A 26,666-nucleotide genomic window follows, 5' to 3' on the forward strand; every position below is an offset into this window, starting at 1 on the left:
GGTTGAATTAAGTGCCTAAAGGTAAGCGACCTAGCAAAGGTTTGTATGACTGTAAAAAAACAATCTGACACATTTTACTGCAAGAATATCTCAGTTGAGGCATGATAGGAGGACTGTGGTAGATATGTGGTATGAATAAGATACAACAATTGTTTTGACATTACAAACATCACGTTTTTTTTAATACACTTTTGTTATTTCATTTCAATGTCTGCTTTTAAAGTGTAAACATTTCCCAAGACAATGAAGCCAGTTAGCAAATAGATGGATAGATAGTACATAGAACGATAAATTGATAAAAAAAATATGACGCTGATCTGTCTTGGTAAATAGTAACAGAGATGTTTCTTTTACCTCTTGTTTAACAACCTGACTGAGTAAATTAGAGGTCAGCATTATGCTGAATTATTCACATTTTAGGACTTACCTGAATTTGCCCCTTTCATTTTACTCAGCTGCTCATAAGAACATGTGGAAGTTTGAAATTGTTATTTTATTAGTATCCATACATGCAATACTATGTCCAGCCCGCATGGTGCAGTAGGTAGACTATATTTACTGTCAAAAGGAAGACAGATTCTAAACGAAGAGAATATATCCAATGTTCTTTTCCAAGCTTTTGAGACAAAACTGGCAAGCTTAAACACATCAAACCTAAACATCCAGTCCTGTTTTTGCACTTTTTTTTTTAGAAATATTTTGATTAATTTCAGTGTTTACTTAACAAATTAATAATATATAATAATAATATAACTTTTATATAATTTATAATAATATAAAGTTTATGCTTTTCAAGTGTGGACTCAGGATCACATGCGATATTTTGATATAACCCGGAAAATACATAAAATGATTCAATAAAAATAGGCTGTTTTTCTATTGGAATATTTATTAATCGACCGACTTTAAATATCGGATCTTAACTGTACTGTAAGGATCTGTGGTTTAAAAACGTCAAATAACATGATTTTTAATGTGGACAGATGCTTTGGATGTATCACTTGTTATTTACCACTAGATGTCAGCACATGGCGCTGTATCTGCTGTACGCGTTCAGGCCGCTAGGTGGCAGCTCTGCACCAGGATTTCCTCCTCCCAGGTCGTCGAAACAACAAACCGAACTACGGAGCGAGCGGGGTGAGAGAGCGTCCGAAACCGCCTCTGACCGCGACTTTTAAACTCTTTTTTTCCACCATTGTATTCACATTCAGACGAAGACTGTTTAAGAATACTAAAAGTTAACAGTCTACCGGGACTCTATTTGACAACAAGGTAAGTTAGCTGTAAAATGGCGGAGAGCTATCTGGAAGTTAGTTGATTTGTATTTTGCTAGCCTGGCTAACGCTAGCGGAGCTCGGAGCGCGGACGTCTGCCTGAACAGAGTCGCGTCGCTACATGGCTACTTCGGCTGTTAGCAAGCTAACCAGCTAAAATTTTGGCACAGTAGCGCAAAAAATAAGCAGCTCTGAGCCGATTGGAGCGTTTTACTATTTCGAGTGAGTTAGTTGCACTTTATATATTTGTAAACAAAGTGTTTGTTGCTTATGCAATACGGCACTGGAACTCCCGAGGCAAGATGGAGGACGCAAGGACGTGATGTTTTTTTAGGGAGCGTTAGCAGTAGCTCTTAGCATGAGCTAACCAGCGGGAGTGATGATTATTACCTTCGTATATTGCAACATATGAGTTTTGATTGTTGCTTAATCTTCAGATAAGTATCTTTTAGTACTACTGTTGCACACGCAGCAGAAAGTAAATGTGTCTGGAAACGCAGAGAGAGCGGCGTTATTGTCGGGATTAGCATGAGTAGAGTACGGCTCGCGTTGTTTTGTTATTATGGTCCGAGCACGGTGGCGTTAAACGCTGCTATGTTTTCTCATTTATAACGAAAAATATATATATATTGCAGGCCTGTCGCTGTTGTTGTTAGGTTCATCGCCGTGTGTTCGTTTTAAGTGCTACATTTCATTTGAAGTAAAAGACGCCAAGGAAAAAGGAACCAAGTACTGGGGGTTGATTAGCTCGTCGACGCTAGCACCAGCTGCAGCATCGGCGTCAATTTTGACAGGAGCCCGAGGAGGACGCGGCTGTGTCGGCGTGGCTGAGGGGAGCTGAGCCGGTAGATTGTGGAAGAGTTGACTTCCGAGAATGAGAACTATTTGTGGCCAGAATTTCCTGCCAATTAAAAATCGCCACCCAACCCGTATTAGTGATAAGTTTATGTAATACTCTTGATAGATTTGGCGCCACTTTTTTTCTGTCTACACCCATAGATCTCTCATTCTTCCCGTGCAGCCCCCCCCCCCCCACCACACACACACCTTATCAATGATACTGCTAGTATAATGGGATTGTACACTGATGCATATCTTAAGTTTTAATTTACTACAGCTAAATGTGCTATACAGGAATACGTTAACAGAACATTGTGTTGGGACTTTTTACGTCGACCATTAAACATTCATGATTTGTGGGCAGCCATGGGCAAGATATTAAGAAGGATGGACATACTGCTTTATTGAGTTCCGATTCATATTTCACCTATTCATTGATGGTCACTGCGTAATAAACTATTGTACTTAAAGCATGACACACTTTTATGTAGTTTGCGTGCAAACGGAGTTGGAGACCTACTGCACCCAGAGGGGATAAAAAGGGGGGGGGTTCCTTTTTCAAGACTGAACAGTTTCTCCCCTGAGTGCTTTTATTTACTCTTCTGGCTGAATAGAGACTTTGACATTTGTTTTTTTTGAGCATAAAAGCCTAGTTAGTTGTGTTTCTGCGCCTCCTTTTATGTACGTGCCACACATTTACACTTCACAACCATGCTATAGTTTTCTGTGGCCTGCAGTATCTTGTTGATGTTGATACTGCATTTTGATTGGTTAAGATTTGTATGGGGCGGATAGTGCAGTGCCATATTTGGTCATTTAGGAAGAGACTCCAGTGTTCTTTGCGTGACGTTGTTCGTAAATCAAGGGGAGCAGAGAAAGGGAGGGAGCCAATGGCAGGACAGCCGAGCATGACAGCAGCATCTGGCCCCGCCCCCTGTTACCATGTGAAACCGCTTTTTTTTTCTCTGAACGGCATCAAAGAAACATGAGCTCAATACAGTGTGTGATTTCTGTCAACGCATTAAGCTATGACATGTTGCTTTTGTGTAATTTAGGCTTCTTGTATGTTGAATAAGCCTGCAGGTGTAGCTGTCTAAATCACTTTTATATATTCTAGGTCATATGTCAACTCTCCTGTATTGAATACTCTGAAGATCTCCAAACAGTCATAAGTTGAAGTTGTCCAGAGATGTTACAGAAATGATAGCAGCACCAGAAATACCATCAGAGTACGTCTACACTCAGTAAGTTCCCATTTCCTTCCGCTTTTATTGTGAAGTTAAGATTCATAACTTGTACTCTAGGTTATCAACCAAAATATTTTCTTTTGTCTCCAGCGACACAGACACCCGATTCTCTTCAGACACAGACTTCTCTGAGGATCTTGATGGAAGGATTGCAGGCTCAGCGAAGGGAAAGGTAAAGGATGCACAAATACGTAGCTCTCTTTGCTCTAGCTTGTACATCCTGGTGAAATGACACAGTATTGGGACATTTATAAGATTGGCTTAATCTCATTGGTGTGTCACTCACTTAATTATTTGTTGTGGTCTTCTATTCTGCTCCAGGGTGGAAAGAAGGGAAAGAAGGCAGCAGGGGAGAAAGGCAAAGGAGGGAAGGGAGCTGGCCGTCTAAATGGCCACCACCAAGAGAATGGCATGGAAAACATGATGCTGTTTGAGGTGGTGAAGCTGGGCAGGAGTGCAATGCAGGTAAGATCTTTGAGGTCTCCACGTTGTAAAAAAAATCTGTTTTCTAAGTCGCATCAAAAATCAGAATGTTCCCTGAACTTAAAGGAGAATTTATTTTTGAATTTGTCATTCTGTTTTTTCTTTTAGTCTGTTGTTGATGACTGGATTGAGTCTTACAAACATGACCGAGACGTTGCGCTACTAGATCTCATCAATTTCTTCATCCAGTGCTCAGGATGTAAAGGTGTGTGTGTTTGCCACTTTTCTTATTTGATCTTTTGACTTGTTTCTTTGGAGTACTCTTGAATGTCGTGCGTCCTAGAGACCAGCTGTAACACGTTTGTCTTCTGTCTCCCTCCTCTGTCAATGTCAGGTGTGGTCAGCGGAGAAATGTTCCGCAACATGCAGAACTCTGAGATCATCCGACGAATGACAGAAGAATTTGACGAGGTAACTTCTCTTTCCCAGTTCAATAAATATTCACGGAGGTAATTCTTCTAAATGAAGCCAGATTTCAGATGGCGTTTTCCAAACTGAAAAGTGGTCCCATCAAACTTAAATTATGATATAAAAGTCTTTCCCACACATAGACCCAGGCGGGCTGCCCGTGTGTGTGTGTGTTTGGCGTGTAGCGTCACTCATGCTGCCTTCAATTTGAGCTCGGAAGTCAGAAATTCCGAGTTGCCGGTCTAATTCATATTCGGAAGTCGGAATTCTGACAAGGAAACCCGGAGAACCTTCAGTAGCCCGAGTTCAAATCCAATATGGCTGCTACGTGCATCCACAGGCATGTTGAAGCTGTAACTGTGTGATGAAATCAGTCACACTCTCTCTTCGGAGGCTAAAGGGGTTTGTTATTATCAGTCAGAAACTATCACGTAGCGTGTTAGCGTCTGGTGTTAGCTAACCAAACAAAGGTACTCCTGGAGGCGTCCAATGTTGCTTTTCTGACTTTTCTGAGCTAAATGGAACACCTCTCTGCCAAGATGATCAATCACATATCAGCCTCTCCTCTCTTTGATTTGCTGCTTCATTGCAAAGTTCAGTGCATACACAGATGTGTATAATAATGTCACGCTGCAGGATCACAATCACACCAAAGCAGGATCAGAAACCATGTTGGGTTCTACCAATGGGCTGAGGGAGACTTCCTGTGTACCCCCCTGTGAGACCCCCAGGCCCCCCATTAACATCAACTGTGTCAGAAGGCAGGCTCTTGGCAAGGACCTCACAATATGATAAGTGTCATGATACATAATACATGGGTCCCCAATGTACAGCACACACCATGAAACTTTGCAAAACGTTCCATCATTTACTGAAAGGTAAAAAGAAAATAATAAGAATTTGTTAAATAGTTTGAAACAAAGGTTTTCACTAAACAAGGATCTTGAACTTTAAAAGCAAACTTTTTTTTTTCATGATGAAATATCAGTGCCTGGAGCTACACAGGCATCCGAGACCCTTCAAATGTCGTCCCAGTTATAACGAGGAGTCCAGCCTCATCGTGTGGCCGTGTCTGCACAGAGCCCGACCTCCGTCTGCCTTTACTGTCCATCAAATTTACATAGACATTGAGAGTTGTGAAAATGTCCATGGACAATAGAACATGAGAGGAAACCGTTAACGACATGTCATTGTTGCATTAACTGATGTTCTTCTCTATGTGGCGTCTGTAGGACAGCGGCGACTATCCCCTCACCATAGCAGGACCCCAGTGGAAAAAGTTCAAATCAAGCTTTTGTGAATTCATCGCGGTGCTGGTGCGCCAGTGCCAATACAGTATCATCTATGATGAGTACATGATGGACACAGTCATCTCCCTCCTCACCGGTCTATCGGACTCCCAGGTCCGAGCCTTCAGACACACCTCAACACTGGCAGGTGAGAGGAAGTGTGTGTTGTCTGTGTTTAGACTTGAGGTGGTGCGAGAACGTAGCCAGGCGTGAAGGATTACATCGTCACAGTGCACTTTGTCTGGATGTTTATGGTCTCAGGTCACAGTATGTTATTGAAAACTGACTCTTCGTCAAGAAATAGATCCTTCTGGATTATTTTCACAACTATATAATAAAGTAAACCACAGCTAATCAATATGCACGTACATGATTATTTTCTATACTTCAGGACATTAAATCGTGTATCGGTGGAATCTATTGATGAAACAAAGTGCTTAAAGGCTCCTCCCTGAGGCCGGTGTTATATACACAGCATGTGCCATCAGCAGTCTTAAGATGCACATGACTGAAGTGAGACGACGTTCATTCATTAAACTGTTAAGTCGAGTCCGCTCTGGTCTTCACCGTCAGCTTGAAGCAGGTCACACAAGCTTTCTAACTTTACAATGAATGCAGATAAAAGTGGACTGACATCTCTTCCTTACCTGCATAGTCGAAGGTGAAAGCACCTAGATGTGATTTTTTTTTCTCGATGTGCCACTTGCATGTTAGTCAGACTTGATAGTAGGAACAAACTCAATGTAGCAGTCGAAGTAATCTCGCACACTTTGACGTTTGAAGCCAGCGGTCGCTTTATAAAGAGTTTCTGCATGTTGGGTTTTCTGTTCTGATCCTGATGTTACTTGTTGTGCTCTTGGCAGCGATGAAGCTGATGACAGCCCTGGTGAATGTAGCTCTCAACCTGAGCATCAACATGGACAACACCCAGCGCCAGTACGAGGCAGAGAGGAACAAAATGGTAGCCAAAAGGGCAAACGACAGGCTGGAGCTGCTCCTGCAGAAACGCAAAGAGGTACGACTGTCCTCCCTTCAAAGCACTGAAGCATGTCATCAAGACACGTCGAAACCAGATGGATGTCTTCTAACTGGCTTTTAGACAGCCACCAAATTCTGTTGAAGTGTTTGTGATTGAGAGCAGAGGTTAGTTTGATATTTCACGCTCGTACCTGCTACGAGGAAACAGATTCTTTGCTCTTTGTGTGTCCTTCAAAAACAATGTGTTTAACTGGTGCTATCATTGAAGCAAAGAGTATCTCTAGGAGTTAGAGCACATTTTCTTTCCCAGAATACATAGACCTTCTTTGTTTGTTTGTTTTTGGATCCTGTAATCGTGGTAAACTAATAGCACGTCCCGTTAGTTAAGTAACCTGCGTGAAAGACAGCCTGCACTGGCTGCAGGTCAGTGGTTGTGTGCAAAAAGGAAAAGTCTGTTGTCGTAATTCACCTTTGATGAAAACAAACGTGTCCTAAAGAATCAGAGTATTGACCGTTGGTCTCACAGCTGCAGCCCCTCGGTTTGTACTCATTTTACCACTTCAAAAAAAAAAGGATTGATTTACATCCTCCCACATCTCCTCCAGGTATGTGGTGAAATCCTTCTCCACTCAGCAACCCAAGCTAATCAGTCAAAGTGCTGGAAATAATAACAAATAATTATGAATCATTCGAGCCTGTGACTATAAATCTGTTCCCTTTTTAGAACTGCAACACCTCTGTAGGTGGGAGACCTGCAGTGACTGAGTTATTGCAGCGTGTTATTCATCTGGCACTGTCAGTTTATAAGGTTATATAACAGCAGGCCCCACCGGGCATCCATCTGTTAGTTCAACGAGCAGTCGCACCGCAGCATGATGGCAGAGTCGTCGGTTCCACGTCTTGTAATATGGACGCCTCATGGTGGCCTCTTACTGCAGCGGTGCACTCGCTCGTTTCTTCTGTTTCTCTTCACGTGTTTTACTCTGCTTTCTCTTTCAGCTCCAAGAGAATCAGGACGAAATTGAAAACATGATGAACGCAATATTCAAAGGAGTGTTTGTTCACCGATATCGGTACGACAGCACTTTTCTTTTCTTTTGTTTTTTTTCTTTATTCAATTGGTTAAATAACTGGTTGTGAATCCTGCTTTTGATGAACTTATTTCATTTTTCAACAGTGACTCGATAGCAGAAATCAGGGCGATTTGTATAGAAGAGATCGGAGTTTGGATGAAACTTTACAGCGATGCCTTCCTCAACGACAGCTATCTGAAGTACGTGGGATGGACGATGCATGATAAGGTGGGTCACAGGAAACATCCCTTTATTTTTCCGATCCATTTTTTTCCTCATACTGTAAAATAAATATTTGGACCTCCCTCACTCTCCTGAGAGTATAGAACTGGATTACTGGCAGGCTTTTTTTATTGTCTCGTACAATCTGAAGTCTAATCTGACAGAAAATGTGAAAACACTGTCGGGCTGTTTGTACATCATCAAAGATCGACACCTCGAGTGTCAGGACTTAAAAGTACGACTCCGATATTTTTTTTATTTTGTTTTACATCTGCTGTTAAATTTCCCCGAAAAGAAGTCCTGCGCACTACTCTTGTGAAGCGTTCCCCAATTTATTAGACAAATCACAACGTTTCTGCCCCTCACACTTGGCAAAGGTCCAGAGGGACTGACATGTTGAGGTTTTTCTAGTAATAGTTCTTTGAACCTACCTTTTAAAATAGTTGGATGTTTGTACTTCTCCTTTACAAAAAAACCTTTTGTTATTTATGACAGAAAAACAGGCCTTTATTTTTATGATCAGCTAAGAAAGCCATCCTCGTCAAAGTTGTTTTATAATCCATAAAAAAAGTAACATATTACTTACTACTTGTTTCTTTTATTTTTGCTGCGTTTAAGCTCCACATAAAAAAATCACTTTTCTGAATTCTCTTTTTCCAGCAAGGAGAAGTGCGTCTGAAGTGTCTGACAGCTCTGCAGGGTCTGTACTACAACAGAGAACTCAATGCCAGACTGGAGCTCTTCACCAGTCGCTTTAAGGTTAGCACCACCTGCTGGACAACTTCAACACAGCAACTCAAACTTTCATGTTTCTTAACAATTCACACATCCATTCACACAAGTAGTGCTCGTAGTTTGAGAAGGATTTTGACTTGGTTCTCAAAGTGATCATTTCTCTCTCTCTCCGTCTGCAGGATCGGATTGTCTCCATGACCCTTGACAAGGAGTACGACGTCGCAGTACAAGCTATTAAACTGCTCACCCTCGTCCTCAAGTAAGTGGCTGTTCTGTTCTTTTCTGCTATTTAATGAATGCGGTTGTCGTCTCCTCTGTCCTCATATATAGGTGCGACGTCCGTTCTGTCAGTTCATCTAACCCTTTCTGTGCCGGAGCTCGTGCTGACTTCCTCTTTCTGTTTGTCTCTGCAGTAGTACGGATGAGGTGTTGACCCCCGAGGACTGCGAGAGTGTCTATCACTTGGTCTACTCCGCGCACAGACCGGTCGCCATTGCAGCTGGAGAGTTCCTCTTTAAGAAGTATGTACTTGTCACTACATAGTAGTTGACCAGTGTTTATTGCTGCAGAGAGAAGCATCCATTTTTGTTCAGGGAAACGATGTCGCGTCAGGTCGGAGAAGAAGGACTGAGAGAGTTCTTGATAGTTAAGTGGAGAAGAAACGTCAGCAACCGAACACTCGTCGTTTAAACTGACTGCACAGAGGTACTGCAGCGTCAATCTAAACGCCCTCAGTCACTCCTTTCCATGCTGGCTGTGCTCAGAAGTAAGGGCAGATGCACTCTGCACCCAAGGGTGGTGTTCAGATTTATTATGACCCTTTTCACCGAACGGAACACAAAGTTTCTCCTGCCAGTCTTCTCGTATGTTTTCGGCAGAAAGTCCATCGGGGCTGAAGTGAGAGCGCTGCAGCACATTCTCTGGAGTACTCACCTCGAGCCAATAGGAGGAGGAGTGACGTTTTATTTACTGTTACTGCTGCACGGTGCACAGAGTGTCTGCACGCTGAATTATGTTTTCTGTTCATCAGTATGTTGTTCTCAGCTCTTTTGCGGAGGGTTAGTCTTCAGTTGGATTACACACAGCGCTGATATTAAGGGGAAATATTGTCATTATAGCGTTGTGTTGCGGATTCTGTTGCTTTGTCCGCTACTTCTGCATTGTTTTTTTTTTGTTTTGTTTTTTTACACCACGTCTTATCTAAGGAAATCCCTTGCATGTGACGAGGTTAGCCTCCAGCTGTGAACAGCTAGGTCAGGAGACTCTCCTCCTGTAATTATCCAGATGCATGAGAGAAAACAAAAAAAGCGTTGATGACTCAGACATGCTGTATCCCTGTGTAAAGTTGTCAAAATGTTGATACTTTCTGATGTCATTTAAAGACAATTATTTCAATGATCGATGATACCCAAAAGTCTCGATGCTAAAAAAACAAACAGATCTTCACTCCTCTTTTTAAACAAACGCTTCCAAGAGCTCCATCAATGTGTCACCAATGTATTTGAGAATGAAGAAACATATCCACCTTTAAATATGTAGTACTGTAACAAGCCTACTGCTGCGGGCATCGAGACTAAACCGTGGTGTTCACATTGTTGCTCTGACTGAAACTCAGGACTGCAGACCTGCTCGATAGCCTGTCTCTGTTGGAAGTCTAATTTAGTGATGTGGGGGGGATGACTCTTGTGTGATACCCAGCTGATGATAATTGTTCTTTAAAGACTGTTCAGCCAGCGGGAACCTGAGGAAGAAGGTGCCCCCAAGAGGAGAGGCAGACAAAGCCCCAATGCTAACCTCATTAAGACCACTGTCTTCTTCTTCCTGGAGAGTGAGGTACAGTATCCGTCTTACCTTTTACTGTCACACATGAGCCACAGGTTTTGTGTTTGGCTTCAGTAAGAAGGAAATTAATAACCTGTTCGCTCTCTCCTTAGCTCCACGAGCATGCAGCGTACCTGGTTGACTCCCTCTGGGAATGTGGTGCAGAGCTACTGAAGGACTGGGAGTGTATGATCAGCCTACTGCTAGACGACCCTTTGCCAGGAGAGGAAGGTATGAACGTGGTTTATCGCAGGTCACTTGTAGGTCCCGTGTGGAGCATGAACACCGCATAGATCACGCTGACTGTTTTCTGCTCTCTGTTCAGCTCTAACAGACAGACAAGAGACAGCTCTGATTGAGATCATGCTGTGCACTGTACGCCAGGCGGCTGAATGCCATCCACCTGTTGGAAGAGGAACAGGAAAGAGGGTAAGAGTGGCTCCCAGGTTTTTATAGTGGATAACCCAGGTTTTTTTTTTTTCTTTCTTCATGGATTTAAATTTGGAGTTTTCAAATTTGTCAAAAAATGAAATGAAGACTTAGGGTTTGTTTGCATGCATGATTGCACACTGGGCGTGAGAGTGAACATGGTACTCGCTGCAGGTGATGACGGCTAAGGAGAAGAAGACGCAGCTGGACGACAAAACCAGAATGACAGAGCTGTTTGCTGTGGCTTTGCCCCCTCTACTGGCCAAGGTTTGTTTCATCCATTCAGTACATTCAACACAAGCACTCATGATAAGGGTTGTTCATCAATCTGAAGGAGATCTCAACATTGAGTGTTTTGTTGTTTGTTTACAGTACGCTGTGGATGCAGAGAAGGTGACAAACTTGTTGCAGCTGCCTCAGTTCTTCGACCTGGAGATTTATACCACAGGGCGCCTGGAGAAGGTACCACACGGATCATACAACGTGCAATAAGGATCATTTCATCAGACCTGATTTAGTCAGTTAGTCTTACGTCAGCTTCATAGTTGATTGTTGTTCTCACCGCTGATGGGTCACTCTTTTCTTCTCCCGTATGCAGCATCTAGAATCCCTGCTGCGTCAGATCAGGGAAATTGTGGAGAAGCACACAGACACTGAAGTCCTGGAAGCCTGCTCCAAGACTTACCACGCCCTCTGCAACGAAGAGTTCACAATCTTTAACAGGGTGGACATCGCCCGCTCCCAGCTGCTGGATGAGCTGGTGGACAAGTTCAACAGGCTACTGGAGGATTTTCTACAAGAGGTAGAGGGAGGACACACAAAAGCCGTTTTAAACCTGCATGATTAGCAGTAGCGTAATTGTTGGTGCGTGCTCCCCATGTACAGAGGCTACAGTCCTCCAGGGGGCGTTGCTCAGGTTTGAATCCTACCTGTTGCTCCTTCGCTGCTCGTTCTGTTTTCCTCACTTTGTGACTTACGTTCTATTAGTCTCCTTCTTGCATTAGAAAGTGTCTCTAGGGCCAGATAACTTAGCAGCACGTGTACAAGGGCTGTGGTCCCCATGGCAACGGCCATGGGTTCGAATCCGGCCTCTGCCTTTTACTGCACGTCCTCTCTCTCTCGGCCGTCCGATCCAAAAACTGTAACAAAACACAGAAATGGTCAAATTTTCACGACAAATTCAAAACTCAATTTGTCAGTGAAAAAGTCTTACTTCCAGTCAACAGCTGTTTTAGGGATGCAATGCGTGTTTACGTCACCTGAATTATCAGAACATTCCTCACCAGAGCGACGTTTGACAAATGGAGTGTGAAAAAGCTCTTCAGATAAATTTACATTGTGTTTGATTAAATCTAAATGTTCCCTTTTTTTACCCAGTCAAGATGGTCCAGTGTTTGTCTGATAAGTAAATACTATAAGACTGAAGGTGCTGATGGCCCATGTATAGAGTATTTGACCGGTTCTTATGTTCTTATGTATCTGTTCCCGCTCTCTCTCTGACTTCTGACCAGTAAATGCACGAAAAGCCCAAAACCCAAATGTTTAAAATGCATGTTTGTCTTTGCAGGGTGAAGATGCAGATGAAGATGATACTTATCAGGTTTTGTCGACTCTTAAAAGGATCACAGCGTTCCACAAGTACGGATTTCAGTTTCCTCAAACATTTGGTGCAGTGTGGAGCACAGATTAGCTGTGCTTCTGTATACGCTGAAACAAACTGTGCCTCTCAAATCTCTTTCAGTGCTCACGACCTGTCGGGGTGGGACCTCTTTACCAGCAACTTCAAGCTTCTTAACACCGGGATAGAGAATGGAGACATGCCGGAGCAGGTCGATGGACACACACGCATGAGTTTTCTGACTCAACAGTGAGTGCTAATGAGAAAAGACGAACTTGTATGTTAATGTTGTTGTTTTCTTCCTGCGAGCAGATAGTCATCCATTCTCTGCAGTGTACCCACTATGTGATCTTATGGCACCTGGCCAAATCCTCTGAGGGCAGCTCCAGAAAGGTGAGCTCTCCTTCCCCATATTCTGAAGAAGTGTTGTTGGTTGTAAAACTTGGAAGTCACACATTGCGCCTGCGTTTTCTCTCAGGACGACCTGGTGACCCTGAGGAAGCAGATGAGGGCATTCTGTATGATGTGTCAGCGCTACCTCACCAACGTCAACACGGCAGTCAAAGAACAGGTGACACACGACGGGTTCTTAAATGATCTGGATTCTGGCTCAGATAAACTCTTACATGACTGATAACAGTGATTCCATATGTCGGTGTATCATTGACCACAAGGGCTGCTCAACACTGGTACAGTCATGAATTTGATTATCGCTGAGATCCTGATTTTTTTTTTTTTAGCATGCTCACACATTGATTCGACAACATCTGGATCACCTGCATTTATGGTACTCAAACACAGCGGACACGTAAACAATCTGAACGCCTTTCAAAATGGAATTGAATCATTCAGGAACTGCTCAAAAAAATGCTCCTGACACTACGCTGACTCAGCAAACCTTCCTGCCTCAGCTCGCATTGATATTCCATCCTGGATGAGCTGCACTGCCTGAGCCACTCGTGCTGGTTATAGACTGTTATGCTACCATGAGAGTGAAAGCACCGCTAGCATTCAAAAGTGACCAAAACAGCAACCAGAATACATCGGAGCTGAGAAGTGGTCTGGAGTCACCACCTGCAGAACCACTCCTTTATTGGGGGCGTCTTGCTATAATTGCCTGTAATTTCCACCTGTTGTCTGTTCCATTTGCACAACAGCTTGTGAATTTTTTTGTCAGTCAGTGTTGCTTCCTGAGTGGACAGTTTGATTTCACAGAAGTGTTTTGCATCGTGTTGTTTAAGTGTTCCCTTAATTTGTTTGATTACCGTATTTTCCGCACTATAAGGCGCACCTAAAAGCGTTAAATTTTTTCAAAAGCTGGCCATGCGCCTTATAATCCGACGCGCCTTTTATATGGATAAATATTGTGGCGAGCTGTGCAGAAGAATGACTCAAAGACGAGTTTTAAGTCTCAGTCAACACACACGCTGCCCCAAGCAAGGTCATTTATTTAGACAGAACTTAACACAATAACACCAAAATTGCCAACAGCAGAAAGTCATGAACAGCAATACCCAAAACACTCATGGTTTACACCAAAGTCCTGAACACCCATAATGCTTTGCGGCATCAACACCCCACGATTGGCTCTACAATCGCAACAATATTTAGCCGCAACAGGTCTCGCAACTACGGTAAGCAGCCCCGTAGAAGAAGGAGTGCGCGATGCATGCTGGGATATATAAAACGGCGTTTTATTTCCATTTGTGTTTGTGTAAAGACCCTGAAATGGCTCCTATTAAGAGACACGCTTACAACGCAGAGTTTAAACTCAAGGCGATCAGTCACGCAGTAGAACACGGGAATAGAGCAGCAGCGAGAGAGTTTAACATTAACGAATCAATGGTGCGGAAGTGGAGGAAGCAAGAGGATGAGCTAGCGCTAGCTTTAGCCTGGCACCGTCCGATGGATGCATACCCAAGCCTCTACTGTAGCGCCTTATAATGCGGTGCGCCTTATATATGGAAAAAGTTTTAAAATATGTAATTCATTGAAGGTGCGCCTTATAATGCGGAAAATACGGTAGTGTGTAAACAAATAAGACCATCACTATAAAAATGAAACATTTTCCACACATGACAAACTTCAGGACAAACCAGCAGAGATGATGTAATGTATCCGTATCATTCCTGATCCAGTCAGCCTCAAACCGCCTCTGCTTCACTCATCACCGTGATCATCAGATCAGATGATGATGCCAAGTGAGCAGGGTGGGAGTGCTGAATGGACCCTGACAGGGTGAGCAGCTCCTCAACACTGAGGGCCCTCCCGGTAACAACAAGCTAAGCACCAGTGTTCTTACTCCATGGATGCACTTCAGGAAATCAATAATCTGAAACAGAATTATTGATTTTGAGAATTATAAGGTGAACAGTTTGTCTTGAATCAGCGCAGCTCCTCAAGGATTCGACTGTTTCTCCTCCAGTCAGCTGTCACAGTACCCTCAGGTTGTTTTCAGGTCTTTTCTGTGCTCAGCAGTGCACAGCGTGCTGTGGGACATTTAATGCATTGAAAACATCCCAGTAAACACATGCAGTTTTTTCCTGCATTACAAGTGCCAGAGTTATCGGAATTAAAAAGGTTGAGATCTTTTAGTATGATCCCAGGACAAAGTTCAGGACCGGTGTATCCCTGTGATTATCACGTTTCACAAAGGCACACCTGTTGTCACGTTGACATATGAGTGAAACGTTTTCCTTTTATTTCTGTTAAACACGTCCCCGAGTCGTAGATGAAATCAATGCTCGAAGACGGTTAGAAGTGTAAAATGGACTTAAATGGACAAAAATAACACACACATGGATCTATTCTTTGAGCTCTGAAGAGGTGGTTTCCACTTCCCTTTAGAACAGACAAAGTGCTGATGAGACTTGTGTGACGGTTTAAAAAAAAAGTGACTTTAACGCACCTTTGATGGTCCTGACTGAATAGAACTTTCTGAAGCCAGCTGTGCCTCACAACTGATGTGAAAAGTCAGATCTCTAAGGTGCCCTGTCTACCCAAACCAAAAAAAACGTGATTTTTTTTTTAATTTTTATTAATTTCACCTTGAGACTTAACTTTTTTTTTTTTTTTTTTTTATCCTCCCATAGGCTTTCACCATCTTGTGTGATCTCCTGCTCATCTTCAGTCACCAGATGGTGTCCGGAGGCAGGGAGCACCTGGAGCCGCTGGTCTATTCCCCAGAGGACTCGCTTCAGTCCGAACTGCTCTCCTTCATCCTGAACCATGTCTTCATAGACCAGGATGACGACTCGAATAGCACAGGTACAAAGCGAATGCTCGAGAGTCGTCCGCTTTGGCAAGGAGAGCGAAACAAACATGTTTTGTTTTTTTCAACTGGCAAACATGTCACCTGTAGAACGTTTCACCTTGTTCTCCCTTCATCTCAGATGGGCAACAGGACGACGAGGCGGTGAAGATTGAAGCGTTGCACAAGAGGAGAAACCTCCTGGCTGCCTACTGTAAACTCATCATTTACTGTGTGGTCGAGATGAAGACCGGAGCGGACATCTTCAAACAGTACATGAGGGTTAGTACATTCACTGCACCTTTAAATGAGACACGTCTTTCTCTCCATGTAGCTCTGCCAAGAGGCGATCCTTAACCTCACCGATTGTTCTCTTTTACAGTATTACAACGATTACGGTGACATCATCAAGGAAACTATGAGTAAGACTCGACAAATCGATAAGATTCAGTGTGCCAAGACGCTCATCCTCAGTCTGCAGCAGGTCGGTGTTTGCCCGTTCTGTTGATTCGTCTCGTTTCCACGAAGCTCGTGGACCCACTGTAACACTTTCTCTGTCTTCTGCTCAGCTTTTCAACGAAATGCTGTCCGAGCTGGGCCACGGCTTCGATCGCTCCTCTTCCGCCTTCTGTGGGATCAAAGAGTTGGCCCGTCGTTTCTCCCTAACCTTCGGCCTCGACCAAGTCAAGACCAGAGACGCCATCGCCATGCTTCACAAGTAAGGCCTCACGCTGCTCTTCTTTCCTTTTTGGCCTCGTGTCTGGGAACTGTCACGTTAGACAAATGGCTTCTTGAGCACCGTGCTTCCTCTCTCGCCCTCTGGATCGTAGAGAGGCTTAAGTGATGCTATGTTGCCGTCTTGTCTTTCCCATGCACCGAAAGTGTTGTGCAAACACGTGCAGCCCAGAACAGTGTCGATGAAGCGTCGTGTTTCTTTTTATCGAGTGCCTAAAACAAACTCCTAACACGTCGATGTGTGTTAAATATTCAGTTGTGTTTTATTAGGGCAGCTCACGTCACGTGTGCACACATTTGTTAGTCAGCCTGGGTACATCCTCAGATCATTCAACATATGGGTACAGGGTGTAATTCTATATGCTGGGTATGCAGCAGTTGTTGGAATAATGATAGAAGCCAAATCTTTTCCTTTTGAACCTATTAAACTTTGAGATGGATGCAGCAGACTTTTACTTTCTAGAACATGCCATCATGCATGGTAACACGACTAGGAGGATTGACGTCCTGACACCGATATTATCACTGATATTATTTATTCATTTAATAAACAATGATGAAAGTAACAGAAACCTACGCTGCACTGTCTTTGGTGTCAGGGAGAAGCAGCCTCACGCGTTTGGGTGCCCGTCCGTGTGTAGACACGCGGGCCGGTTGCTGAGTGATTGGGAAACATGCATCATGAGATTCATGTTCCTGGCTCTGATGACAACATGGATTTATGTTTATAAATCTACATTTTGTGTTTCCCACGCAGAGACGATAACGAGCGTATTTCTCACCTTTTTTTTTTTTTTTTTTTATTGAATTTTGAGCAGAGAAACAGAATTATTGAATATTCAAATTCAGAGTTCAAATCTGCTCCGTGTAAGATGTCCTGTCGTCCCGTTTGTGATGAGTCGGCCCTATGAAAGTAAAGGTTGCTTTGTCGTGATCGCGTCCTCTCCTCTATGCGCTTCTCTCAGGGATGGTATCGAGTTTGCATTTAAGGATCCCAGTCCCTCGGGAGAAGGAGGCCCGCCCCTCCACCTGGCTTTCCTGGACATCCTCAGCGAGTTTTCCTCCAAGCTCATGAGACAAGACAAGAGGACTGTGTAAGTTTTTTTATTTCTCTCTCTCTGCCGAGCTGACAGGTGTGAGGCTTCGGTGTCTTAGTGTAACAGGCGTTTGTGACAACTGGTGTGACTGGTGTTTCTGTTGCACGAGTGCTTGATGTGAAGCCTCTTGTTGGAAAGTGCTGCTGTGTGTGTGTGTGTGTGTGTGTGTGTGTGTGTGTGTGTGTGTGTGTGTGTGTGTGTGTGTGTGTGTGTGTGTGTGTGTGTGTGTGTGTGTGTGTGTGTGTGTGTGTGTGTGTGTGTGTGTGTGTGTGTGTGTGTGTGTGTGTGTGTGTGTGTGTGTGTGTGTGTGTGTGTGTGTGTGTGTGTGTTAACTTTGTCCGGTGTGTGTGCATTGAACGTGTTGATCATACCGGTGTGACCTCCCACTTCTCTCCAGCCACATGTACCTGGAGCGCTTCATGACGTTCCAGATGGCTCTGCAGCGAGAGGACTGCTGGCTCCCGCTCATCTCCTACAGGAACTCCCTGCAGGCGGGCGGCGATGACGACACCATGTCTGTGATGAGCGGCTACTCGAGCAGAGGCTCCTCGGTCCGCTCCAAGAAGACCAAGCCCCCTTCTGTTACAGCTGGAACTTCTGCAGCCAAGCGGAAACTACCAGAAGGTATCACCTTGATAAGTGTTCATCAGAACTTTTAATAACGGGTAACTTTTTTTTTTTTTGTTGAGCTGAAGAGCGAGTCTTCCGGAGAACGCCGTACGAGCCGAGCTCAGCCGCGACGTTACAAAAGCAGATTTGGAGCCCAGATTAACCCAAATGTGTTCTTACCACGCAGGCTCAGCCAGTCGAGCTGACGGCTGTGGAGATTAAACAGCAGATGGTTTCAGAGTCACATGGAGCGGCGGGCGATATGAGGGGCTTTGATTGTGATGGATTTGTCAGATGTAGAACGAGTTTATCGATTTTGCTTTTAGCCAAACTAGAATTTTCAGGGACTTCCGAAAACAGTTGGGAGTATTTCCTGTCGCTCCTTTGACCACGAGTGAGAGCTTTTAGCCTGCTTCTTCTTATCATCTGGGACTTAGGGCGAGCGACACATCAGTTGAAACACAACCTTTAGCAGGTCGACACGTTGTGGAGAAACAAATCCAGCACTCTCAATCTGATCAGCTCCGTCATAAAACTCGATGTGACGCGACTTTCAGTTTCCCCGTCTCTGTGGTGAGTGCGTTGAGCATGATGGTGTTTCCTCGTGTGCGCGCTACGACATAACATGCATGTATTGATACCAGATGACCGCCCACCCCAAGTTATACGGCTCCTTACAGGCGCACAGCATCATTTACGTCTTTTCTGAAGAACATCTCGTAATCAAAGATGTCTTTTGGAAATACATACAGTTCAAAATTGTTCAAGTTGTTGTTCTACCCAAGCCAAATCTAAATCAGTCTTCTCAACTGTTATGTTATTTCCTCACCCCCACCCCAGAGCTTTAACAGAAAGGGTTTTTATGGAACACTTTGTGCCCCGTCTCTGCAGAGGAGAGCAGCAGCAGCGAGGTGTGGCAGCAGAGCATGCAGACCCCAGTCATGATGCCGTCACCCCACCTCACCTCCACTGCCATGCGAGACCCGAAGAGGGGTCGTGACGACAGCTTCATGGGGGTCTATCCCCTCCCTCATGACCAGCAGCAGCAGCCCCACCAACACCCGCAGCACCATCAACAGACGCCTCAGCACCACCAGACGTCCATGGACTACAAGTATGCATGCCTGAGTGTTTTACAGGTTGACGTATTAAACGTGACGGGATCAGTCGATCCACGGCATCTATGGAGAAAGAGGAGAAGAAAACAGCTTTACTGAGTCCAACACGCCAACTGAACCTGGTTTTTACATGTCACAGGATTTTAGTTTTTGTTGTAGCGTTTTAGTTTTTCACATCGGTTCAGTGTTTTATCATTTGTGTCAGCTTTTAGTAAATGTTTGTTTAAAAAAAGAAGTCTCCTTCAGGGAGCAATGTCAATCTCAATCAATGTCAGCTTCAGGATTTACACCAAATAAAGTTGTCAGAGAAGTTAGTGTAAGGAGAATATTCACACACGGTTGAGTTTCAGCAGCTTAACGTTCCCTTTTCTCGTCCTCTCGTCAGCGTCATTTGCCCCGGGTAATTCAGAGACTTTGATGGCCATTTTCTCCTCATTTATTCTGTTATTTCCTCGCATCCTAATGCTTTGGACCACAATGTTTTATTGATGTATTTCGGCCCATATCCAGGCCCATCATTAAGTTCAGTGGATCATGTATTCTCTAAGAACGAGATCAAAAGGATTGGAAACATGAGCCAAAGCACATTACGTTGTGGGTTTAATGTCATTTTCCAAGAGCAGCAAATCTTCCAAGTTTAACAGCCTGCCAAGTGAAGACGTACTGAGACAATGACGGACGAGTTCATTCATCTAACCTCACTTTCATAGGCAGTCGGCTCGTGACGTAAACTGTCTGTAAAGTTGTATCCCAGTGTGATCTTTAAATTTCAGAAAAGGTAACAGCCGTGTCTTGTCCTTTTTTAGTTCCCAGGTGACGTGGATGCTCGCTCAGAGACAGCAGGAAGAGGCACGCCAGCAGCAGGAAAGAGCCATGAACTACGCCAAGCTCAGGACCAATCTGCAACACGCTATGTAAGACAGAGACACTCCTGCAAAGAGGTCGACGTCCTCACTGGACCTTTTTTCAAATGTACTCAATGGCTTCATGTTTTCACAGTCGCCGAAGCACTGGGCTCATGGAGGAGGACGAGGAGCCAATTGTAGAGGACGTGATGATGTCATCTGAAGGTCGAATGGATGACCTCAATGAAGGCATGGACTTTGACACCATGGACATTGATCTGGTAGGAAAGAAATGGAATTATGACGTCTTTATTTTAACTCAGTTTAACTTCTAGTGGAATTACAATGATTTCTATTATTTTACAATATTCCATTTTGTGCTCCAAAAATAAACACAATAATGTCATTTCAGGGTTTGTATTTGCATATTATCATTAGTGTCCTGTAAAGGTCTCCTTCACCTTCATGCCAGCCAGCAATCAAATGATGTTTACGTTTGATAGATGCCTTGAAAAACACAACTTGCTGATGTTTAAACTAAATGAAAATCTGGTTTTAGGGAGTAGCACTCAATGCTACATCTGGAGACACATGCGCCTCGTTTCCACCAAGCAGTCCGGTTCAGTTCTGTTCAGTACTGTACCCGTTCATTGGCGTATCCACTGTCAAAGATTGGGGATGGTACCAAAATAAGGGATCTGTCCTGTCTTACTTTTTTTGGCTCTGTTGGGGTGCAGAGGGGACCGATCCGACCCTTGAACCCTGTTCTTCTTGAACTTACTGCAGACTACTGTGTTGGGCTGCTATGATGTCACACTGTTACGTAGCCAAAGATCAGGGTTTAACGTACCGGACTGACCGCTTGGTGGAAACAGGGTTATGTAGTCTGAGTGTTTGAGATGCACTAATATAAACGCTGTCATGAAGTCATCTCATTTCATTTTAGAAAACTGGGCAAACATGTCACACAACTGTTTCGCATACAAAACTTCTTCTTCTTCAGTTCTGTTGGTTCAGAGCATCTCATGACATCAGAGCTTCGTGGCCACCAGCTTTAAACATCCAGAGGTCCTGCTCACCTGGTCTGAACTTCTTAACAAACCAGTGTGCTGTAGATGAGTCAGTGAAAACTCATTTTATGTGATTGAGTCTTTTTTGTCCTTCAGTGTGAATGAAGGCATCAGTTCAAGCAGCTCTTTGAATTTCTGCACTCCTTCTTTACCGTAGTTTAATGGCTCGATCACTTCCAGAGTTTCTCAAAGAAAAAGTCTTTTCATTCAGTTGGTTTTGTCGAGACTTAAAAACCAAAACAACTTGTCCTCATTAAAACTGACTATTTCTTATTGGCAACTGGTTTGCATGCATTCATTCAGTCTTTATGGGTAGTACAAGGTCAGATGTTTTTTAAAGCCTTTGGAAACATCACTTGAAATATAAAACAATCACGTGTACAAAATGTCATGTTTAATTAATCTTCTCCAAAAAACATTCACAACTATAAAGAGAAAAAAAACATGTTCACAAACAGTTAACGTCAATCCAAATATTCTCGACTCAGTGTGAATTGCAGGCGTCTGATTCGCTGCTCAGAGCATCCCGTGACATTTAGCTAACTCAGCTAGCAGCGCCACCACAGGTCATCAGAATGAACTAATCTCATTCACAATCTGCTGACTCAGCAGCTGCTACTATTTAGGGTAAAGTGTCTTTCGGAAGGATACCCCGCAGGAGCTGGGGATCGAACACATTCCAACTGAGAAAGGACCGACTCCCACTGAGCCACAGCCGACCCAAAAGATGCCTTTATGACAGCGCCCGGCAACTGTCGGCGTATTATTAGGCGATGAGAGGGATGGATTTGAGCATTCAGGCTAATACCAAACAAGCAGGGATTCTGAGTGAAAGCCAGAAGTAAATGTTATCAAAGACAAATGTCTATTTTGGATTTGTGCACGTGTGCTGCTCAGAGAAAGGCTCCCCTTGTCACGTCCACTAAACCAGAAAACTCGACAAGCGGCCTAGTTTCTCTGAATTCCTTTGCCTAAACAAGAAAACATTTCTCTTTAAATTGAGCTGCACGAAAACTGCCGAGTGTTGCGCTGTGTGCTCTTAAGTCCACAAGGTCACATTATCATGGATTCTACGGCAGAGACAGTCCTGATATGACGTCCTCTTTCTCTTCCAGCCACCGTCTAAGAACCGCAGGGAGAGGTCTGAGCTGAAGCCCGATTACTTCGACCCTGCTTCTATCATGGATGAATCGGTAAGTAGCCGTCCACGCTCGCCTCCAGTAGTTTCACGTCACAAACATCTGAGTGCGTCCACTTGATGAGAGCTGACGCTACCCGTGATTTCTTCGAAGCAAACTGAGTCGCACTAAAACTAGAACCACTGAGAGGACGTAGATCAAGAGAGAAGTCTTGCTACATGGACTACCTGTAAGGCTGGGTTAAACCATTTGGACACGTTGAGCTGACCAGCCTGGCACACTTCAAACACGTCTTCTCTTTCTTGACGGGAAAGGCGCCGTTTTATGCTCGCGTGAACGTGCCAAGTGGAATATATTTCAGAACGCAGTGCCGGCCATAAACTCTTGTTTCAGCATGTCCTGACCGTAAGCCTCAGGATGGTCGTGAAAAACCTGGAAAACTTGAGAAATATAAGACAACTAGAAACATCCAGTCCTGGAGAAGTTTTGGAAAAATAAATAAATGAAGCAAAGTTTTGGAAAGGTGAAATTTGATTTATACGCAACAGAAGCTTATTCTTCCTGAACCCGCCGTGACCCTACAAGCCAGCTTGCCACGTAGCTCCGCCCCCTCCTCGTGTCAGAGCCTGATTTCCGGTTTACAGCGATAGGCTCAAATGGCTTGACTCGGCGTCACCTCAATCTCCACGCAGCTGAAACGCTGTTCTCCCTGTGGCATTTTTGGGAATCGCCGCCAATTTTAGCGTTGCTCGAGTTCTGTTAGCTTGAAAGACGGGGTGTGGTCGAACAAAAGGCGCGTTTTGTTAACGAGAGGAGGCGAGAATAAAATGATTGTGGAAGGCTGTCACAGATCTATCGTGGAGCAGATGACGTGCTATGAAGCTCAGCACGTCATCAATGAGTGAGCGTATACTGAGGTCACATCCACTTCTGTTTTAATCGTCCACGTTTACAGATGTTTGTGTATGAGCCTCGTCCCGTAATTTGGGAAGGTCGGCTCCTTATACGCTGCCTCAGAACAGATCAGACGAAAATGTTTTGTGTCAAGTGAAATTGAAGTGTCAGCAGACGTATCGCAGCAGAGCAGCGTTTATTCTTCAAACATTTAGCGTCTTGTTCCATTAAGGCAGCAACGAAGCACGATGCAGAACACGTAGCTGTTCAGCTTTTACGGTTTGGCTCGAGTCACTGCCCCCCCGCCCTGAACAAATCTGCCTCAGATCCTGTTTTCTGCTCTGAAATCTCCGAGCTCGTACTGATGCCCATGTAAAAGTGATTTGATCACAAACAGCAGACAGGAAGCGGGATGCAAAAAAAGCTGTGATCTATTTTTTTTTTAAAGGTTTTTTTTTTTCTGATTTGAGACATTTGACATTAAACAGTATCACATTGGAGCAACAGCACTCATAAAGGCAGCACTTGTCAGATGTCTAAGAACCAGGAATGGGATGCACCTCACCCCCCAAATAAAATCTGAAGTGCGACTTACATTCCACATTCTGATCAGAGTCGGAACATGTGTGTCGGATCATTTTGTAATCAGCCTGTCACATGTCTGGAAACTGTCTTTGATATTAAAATGAAGAGCTGTTATTAAAGCAATGTTTTGTGTCTTCCAGGTCCTTGGGGTGTCCATGTTTTAAGCTAATCTCCAGATGATTTTGACGCTGGGACATCGGAGAGGAGGCGCTTTGTATTTAAAGAGAATTATAGATGCGGAAACAGAAGTGTTTTCTGTAAGAAAAAAGAAACAAAAAAAAAAAATTCTGGCTTGTACTCCACGTGGACCAACGACAACCCACACTCAGTGTTGCTTGCTCAGAGAGGACTTTGTTTCAAATATTTACTTTTATAATCTTGGGTAAGCTCTTCCTGTTCAGAAATAGAGGAACAGGCCACTTCCAAACCTTCTTGAGATGAGACATGTCTGAAGAGAAATCCATTATAGCTTCTTTTTTTTTTTTCTCTCTCCTTTCCTTTTTTTTTTTTTTTTTTTTTTTTTTTTCAAACAGGGATGAATTGGTGTGTTTAACTTAAGAACCTTTTTTTGTTTATGTCTAACCCTTTTTACAATTGTAGTAAGTTACCAGGTGTGAAGTAGTAATTTATAAACAGACTGTAGTAGCTTGCTTGTACTGTGTTAGCCAAGTGGATGGAGGTCTTTATGTTTCTGTGCTCTTTTTTTTTTTCTTTTTCTTTTTCCCCTCCCTCTATTACATACGTTTGTTTTCCCTCTTGTTGGGCCAGATTAGAGGTCCGAAGAACCACTGGTGGTTAAGATGGTGAGATGTCACGTAGAATCAGTCATGATCCCTTTATGCTGTGAAGATATCCAGAGTCCACTGAACGCTCCACACTGTTAAAAGCTGTAACTCCTAAAGCTTACCCTGAGATTCGGACTTCTCCTTCTCCACCATCTACTCGTAGAGAAATGTGTCGTTGCCCCCCCAACCCCCCCTCCCAAAAATTGAGCAGGTTTTGATCCCAGTGGTGCCACTGTGTGGGCTCTGGCAAGAAGCAGCTCGGTAAATATGACACCTTTTTTTCTCTTAAAATCCAGCAGCATAATGTTGAAATGGGTATCTACATTTTAAATAAAAGTTATATATGAATCGGTGCTGATTTTATATATGTGCTTTTTGTTTTCTTATTTTCAACTTTTCAACTTTCAGTCACAAAGTTTGAGAAACGTGTAAGTAAAACAAAAAAAAATGAAAGCATGTGAAGCCATGCATCAAGGAAGATTTTTAAAATTTGTATTTTTACGTTTTTGTTTTTTTTTTTGTTTTTTTTTCCCTTTTGTCTTGATAATGTCTTCGGGTTTCTACCTTTTTTCCTACATGTAAATTAGTTTGGATAAAACTAATGAAAAAGACTTGTGAAATTCAGCTTTAAGGTTTTCTCAACATAAACAGTCCTGTCACAAAATACTTTCAAGATTTCAAATGTTCAACGTGAAAGGTAGTCATTCAGACGATACTGATGATGAGGTATTCAGCAGCGCTGTGGCAGCTAGACAAAGCTTAGATTTTGACATATATTTGTCACACACACACAAGTTTTAATGAAATGTTTTGTCTACTGAGGTTGTTATTTTGTAGTCATTCCATGCTTAAGCCTTAAACATGCTTGTGAAGGTCACCTTCTCTCACAGTAATCTTCCATGTCCGAGGATCAGTCATGTTTAAAGGTGGATAATTGGCTTCTTTAGAACATGAAACGCGAGGTGGTCAGATGTAATGTGATAAAGTAGATGAACAGCCTATATGTGTTTTGCCTAATTATTTTATGTAAGTAAAAAAGAAAATTCTTTTAAAGGAAAAAGTACTGTTTATTGTTTGTTACTTACCACTACATTGGTATAAATTCTTATTAGATCATGTGTATATATACAAAAATTCATTTTTCTTCCTTCTTTTTGGCCATTGTTTTTTTTTTTTTTTTTTTTTTTTTCCTGCACTCTTGCCTACACTCTAAGTTGTTGTCTATTATCCCATCCTCTTTCAGTCACTCTGTTTTCTGATTTGTACTTGTCTGGAGACAGTAACTTTTGAATAAAAATCAACACATTTCATCTGTGTATTATTTTTGTTTTTTATTGTAACCTCAAAGATCTGACAAGAGCGTGTGCAGAGGTCGATCAGATGCAGGCTGCTCTCGTAGCACAGTTTGAGGTTGTAGCTTCGGACCTCTTAATTTATTTATAGGGCAATAGTTACTCTTGAGCAATTTGCTGTGAAGGCTCTAGGGGGCAGTATAGGCTAGCCTTATGTCAACATGCAGCCTCGCCTGGCAGAGTTAAAACTGTAAAGGGGCTTGAAATCCGGCTCCGGCACTCTGCAGCTTCAATGCACACATCTCTCTGTATGTGACAGCTTTTACGTTTGTGTCGACTATCAAAAGGGCCTGTTGTAGTGACACTAATGTCTTGTTCAGCAGAAACAAAGAGTGCCATAGTTGCTGTACTGATTAAAGTGGGGACATGAGGTAGCAGAGGAGAAAGGATGAAAGCAGCACAGACTTCTGTGCTAAGTGCATGATTAATAAAGCGAAGCTCAGATCAATGCGAGCGTATTAGAATAGGACGATGCAGTCCCTTCATGTCCAGCCTGTGATACATGAAGAGGCTCATCTATCACTGCGTCAGTCTGCCTGTCACATGCCGGCTGTCAGAATAATGTGTAGAAAAGCACTTACCTCGGCAGCCTTGCTTCATCGTCTTCTGAGCTGTCAGCTCTTTTTGTTTTTGCGCTGTAAGAGGTGTTCATGCACAAAGAGAACATGTAGATTAGGAGCAAACCGGCTTTATGAAGGTGGGGGTGTTTTTTTTTTTTTTAAATGTCCTCAGTATGTGCATTATTCTCCCTTAACTTCCTCTCACATTAT

The 26,666-nt window shown here is 43.4% G+C and overlaps 1 protein-coding gene across 2 annotated transcripts; it reads left to right on the top strand.

Moving 5' to 3' along the window:
* The first annotated feature begins 1,038 nt into the window (after positions 1-1,038).
* stag2b (STAG2 cohesin complex component b) lies at positions 1,039-25,854 on the top strand. Of its 2 annotated transcripts, none has more exons than XM_079352822.1 (34): positions 1,039-1,272; positions 3,232-3,358; positions 3,452-3,533; positions 3,683-3,826; positions 3,953-4,049; positions 4,179-4,255; positions 5,485-5,689; positions 6,405-6,556; positions 7,519-7,592; positions 7,697-7,820; positions 8,475-8,573; positions 8,729-8,808; positions 8,963-9,070; positions 10,271-10,382; positions 10,484-10,601; positions 10,696-10,799; positions 10,974-11,066; positions 11,172-11,261; positions 11,398-11,601; positions 12,367-12,437; positions 12,541-12,628; positions 12,730-12,810; positions 12,896-12,988; positions 15,510-15,684; positions 15,810-15,949; positions 16,050-16,151; positions 16,237-16,385; positions 17,368-17,496; positions 17,897-18,123; positions 19,000-19,222; positions 20,033-20,140; positions 20,226-20,352; positions 22,257-22,334; positions 23,900-25,854. In XM_079352822.1, the coding sequence occupies exons 2-34, from the start codon at positions 3,315-3,317 to the stop codon at positions 23,921-23,923; spliced, it is 3,822 nt and encodes a 1,273-aa protein (XP_079208948.1). In that variant the 5' UTR covers positions 1,039-1,272; positions 3,232-3,314; the 3' UTR covers positions 23,924-25,854. The 2 variants fall into 2 exon arrangements, with proteins under 2 accessions (XP_079208948.1, XP_079208949.1); XM_079352823.1 differs by having other exon boundaries at positions 1,041-1,137.
* The last annotated feature ends 812 nt before the right edge of the window (positions 25,855-26,666 follow it).

Source organism: Symphodus melops (assembly GCF_947650265.1).
Source record: "Symphodus melops genome assembly, chromosome: 9".
In the NCBI taxonomy this organism is placed as follows: domain Eukaryota; kingdom Metazoa; phylum Chordata; class Actinopteri; order Labriformes; family Labridae; genus Symphodus; species Symphodus melops.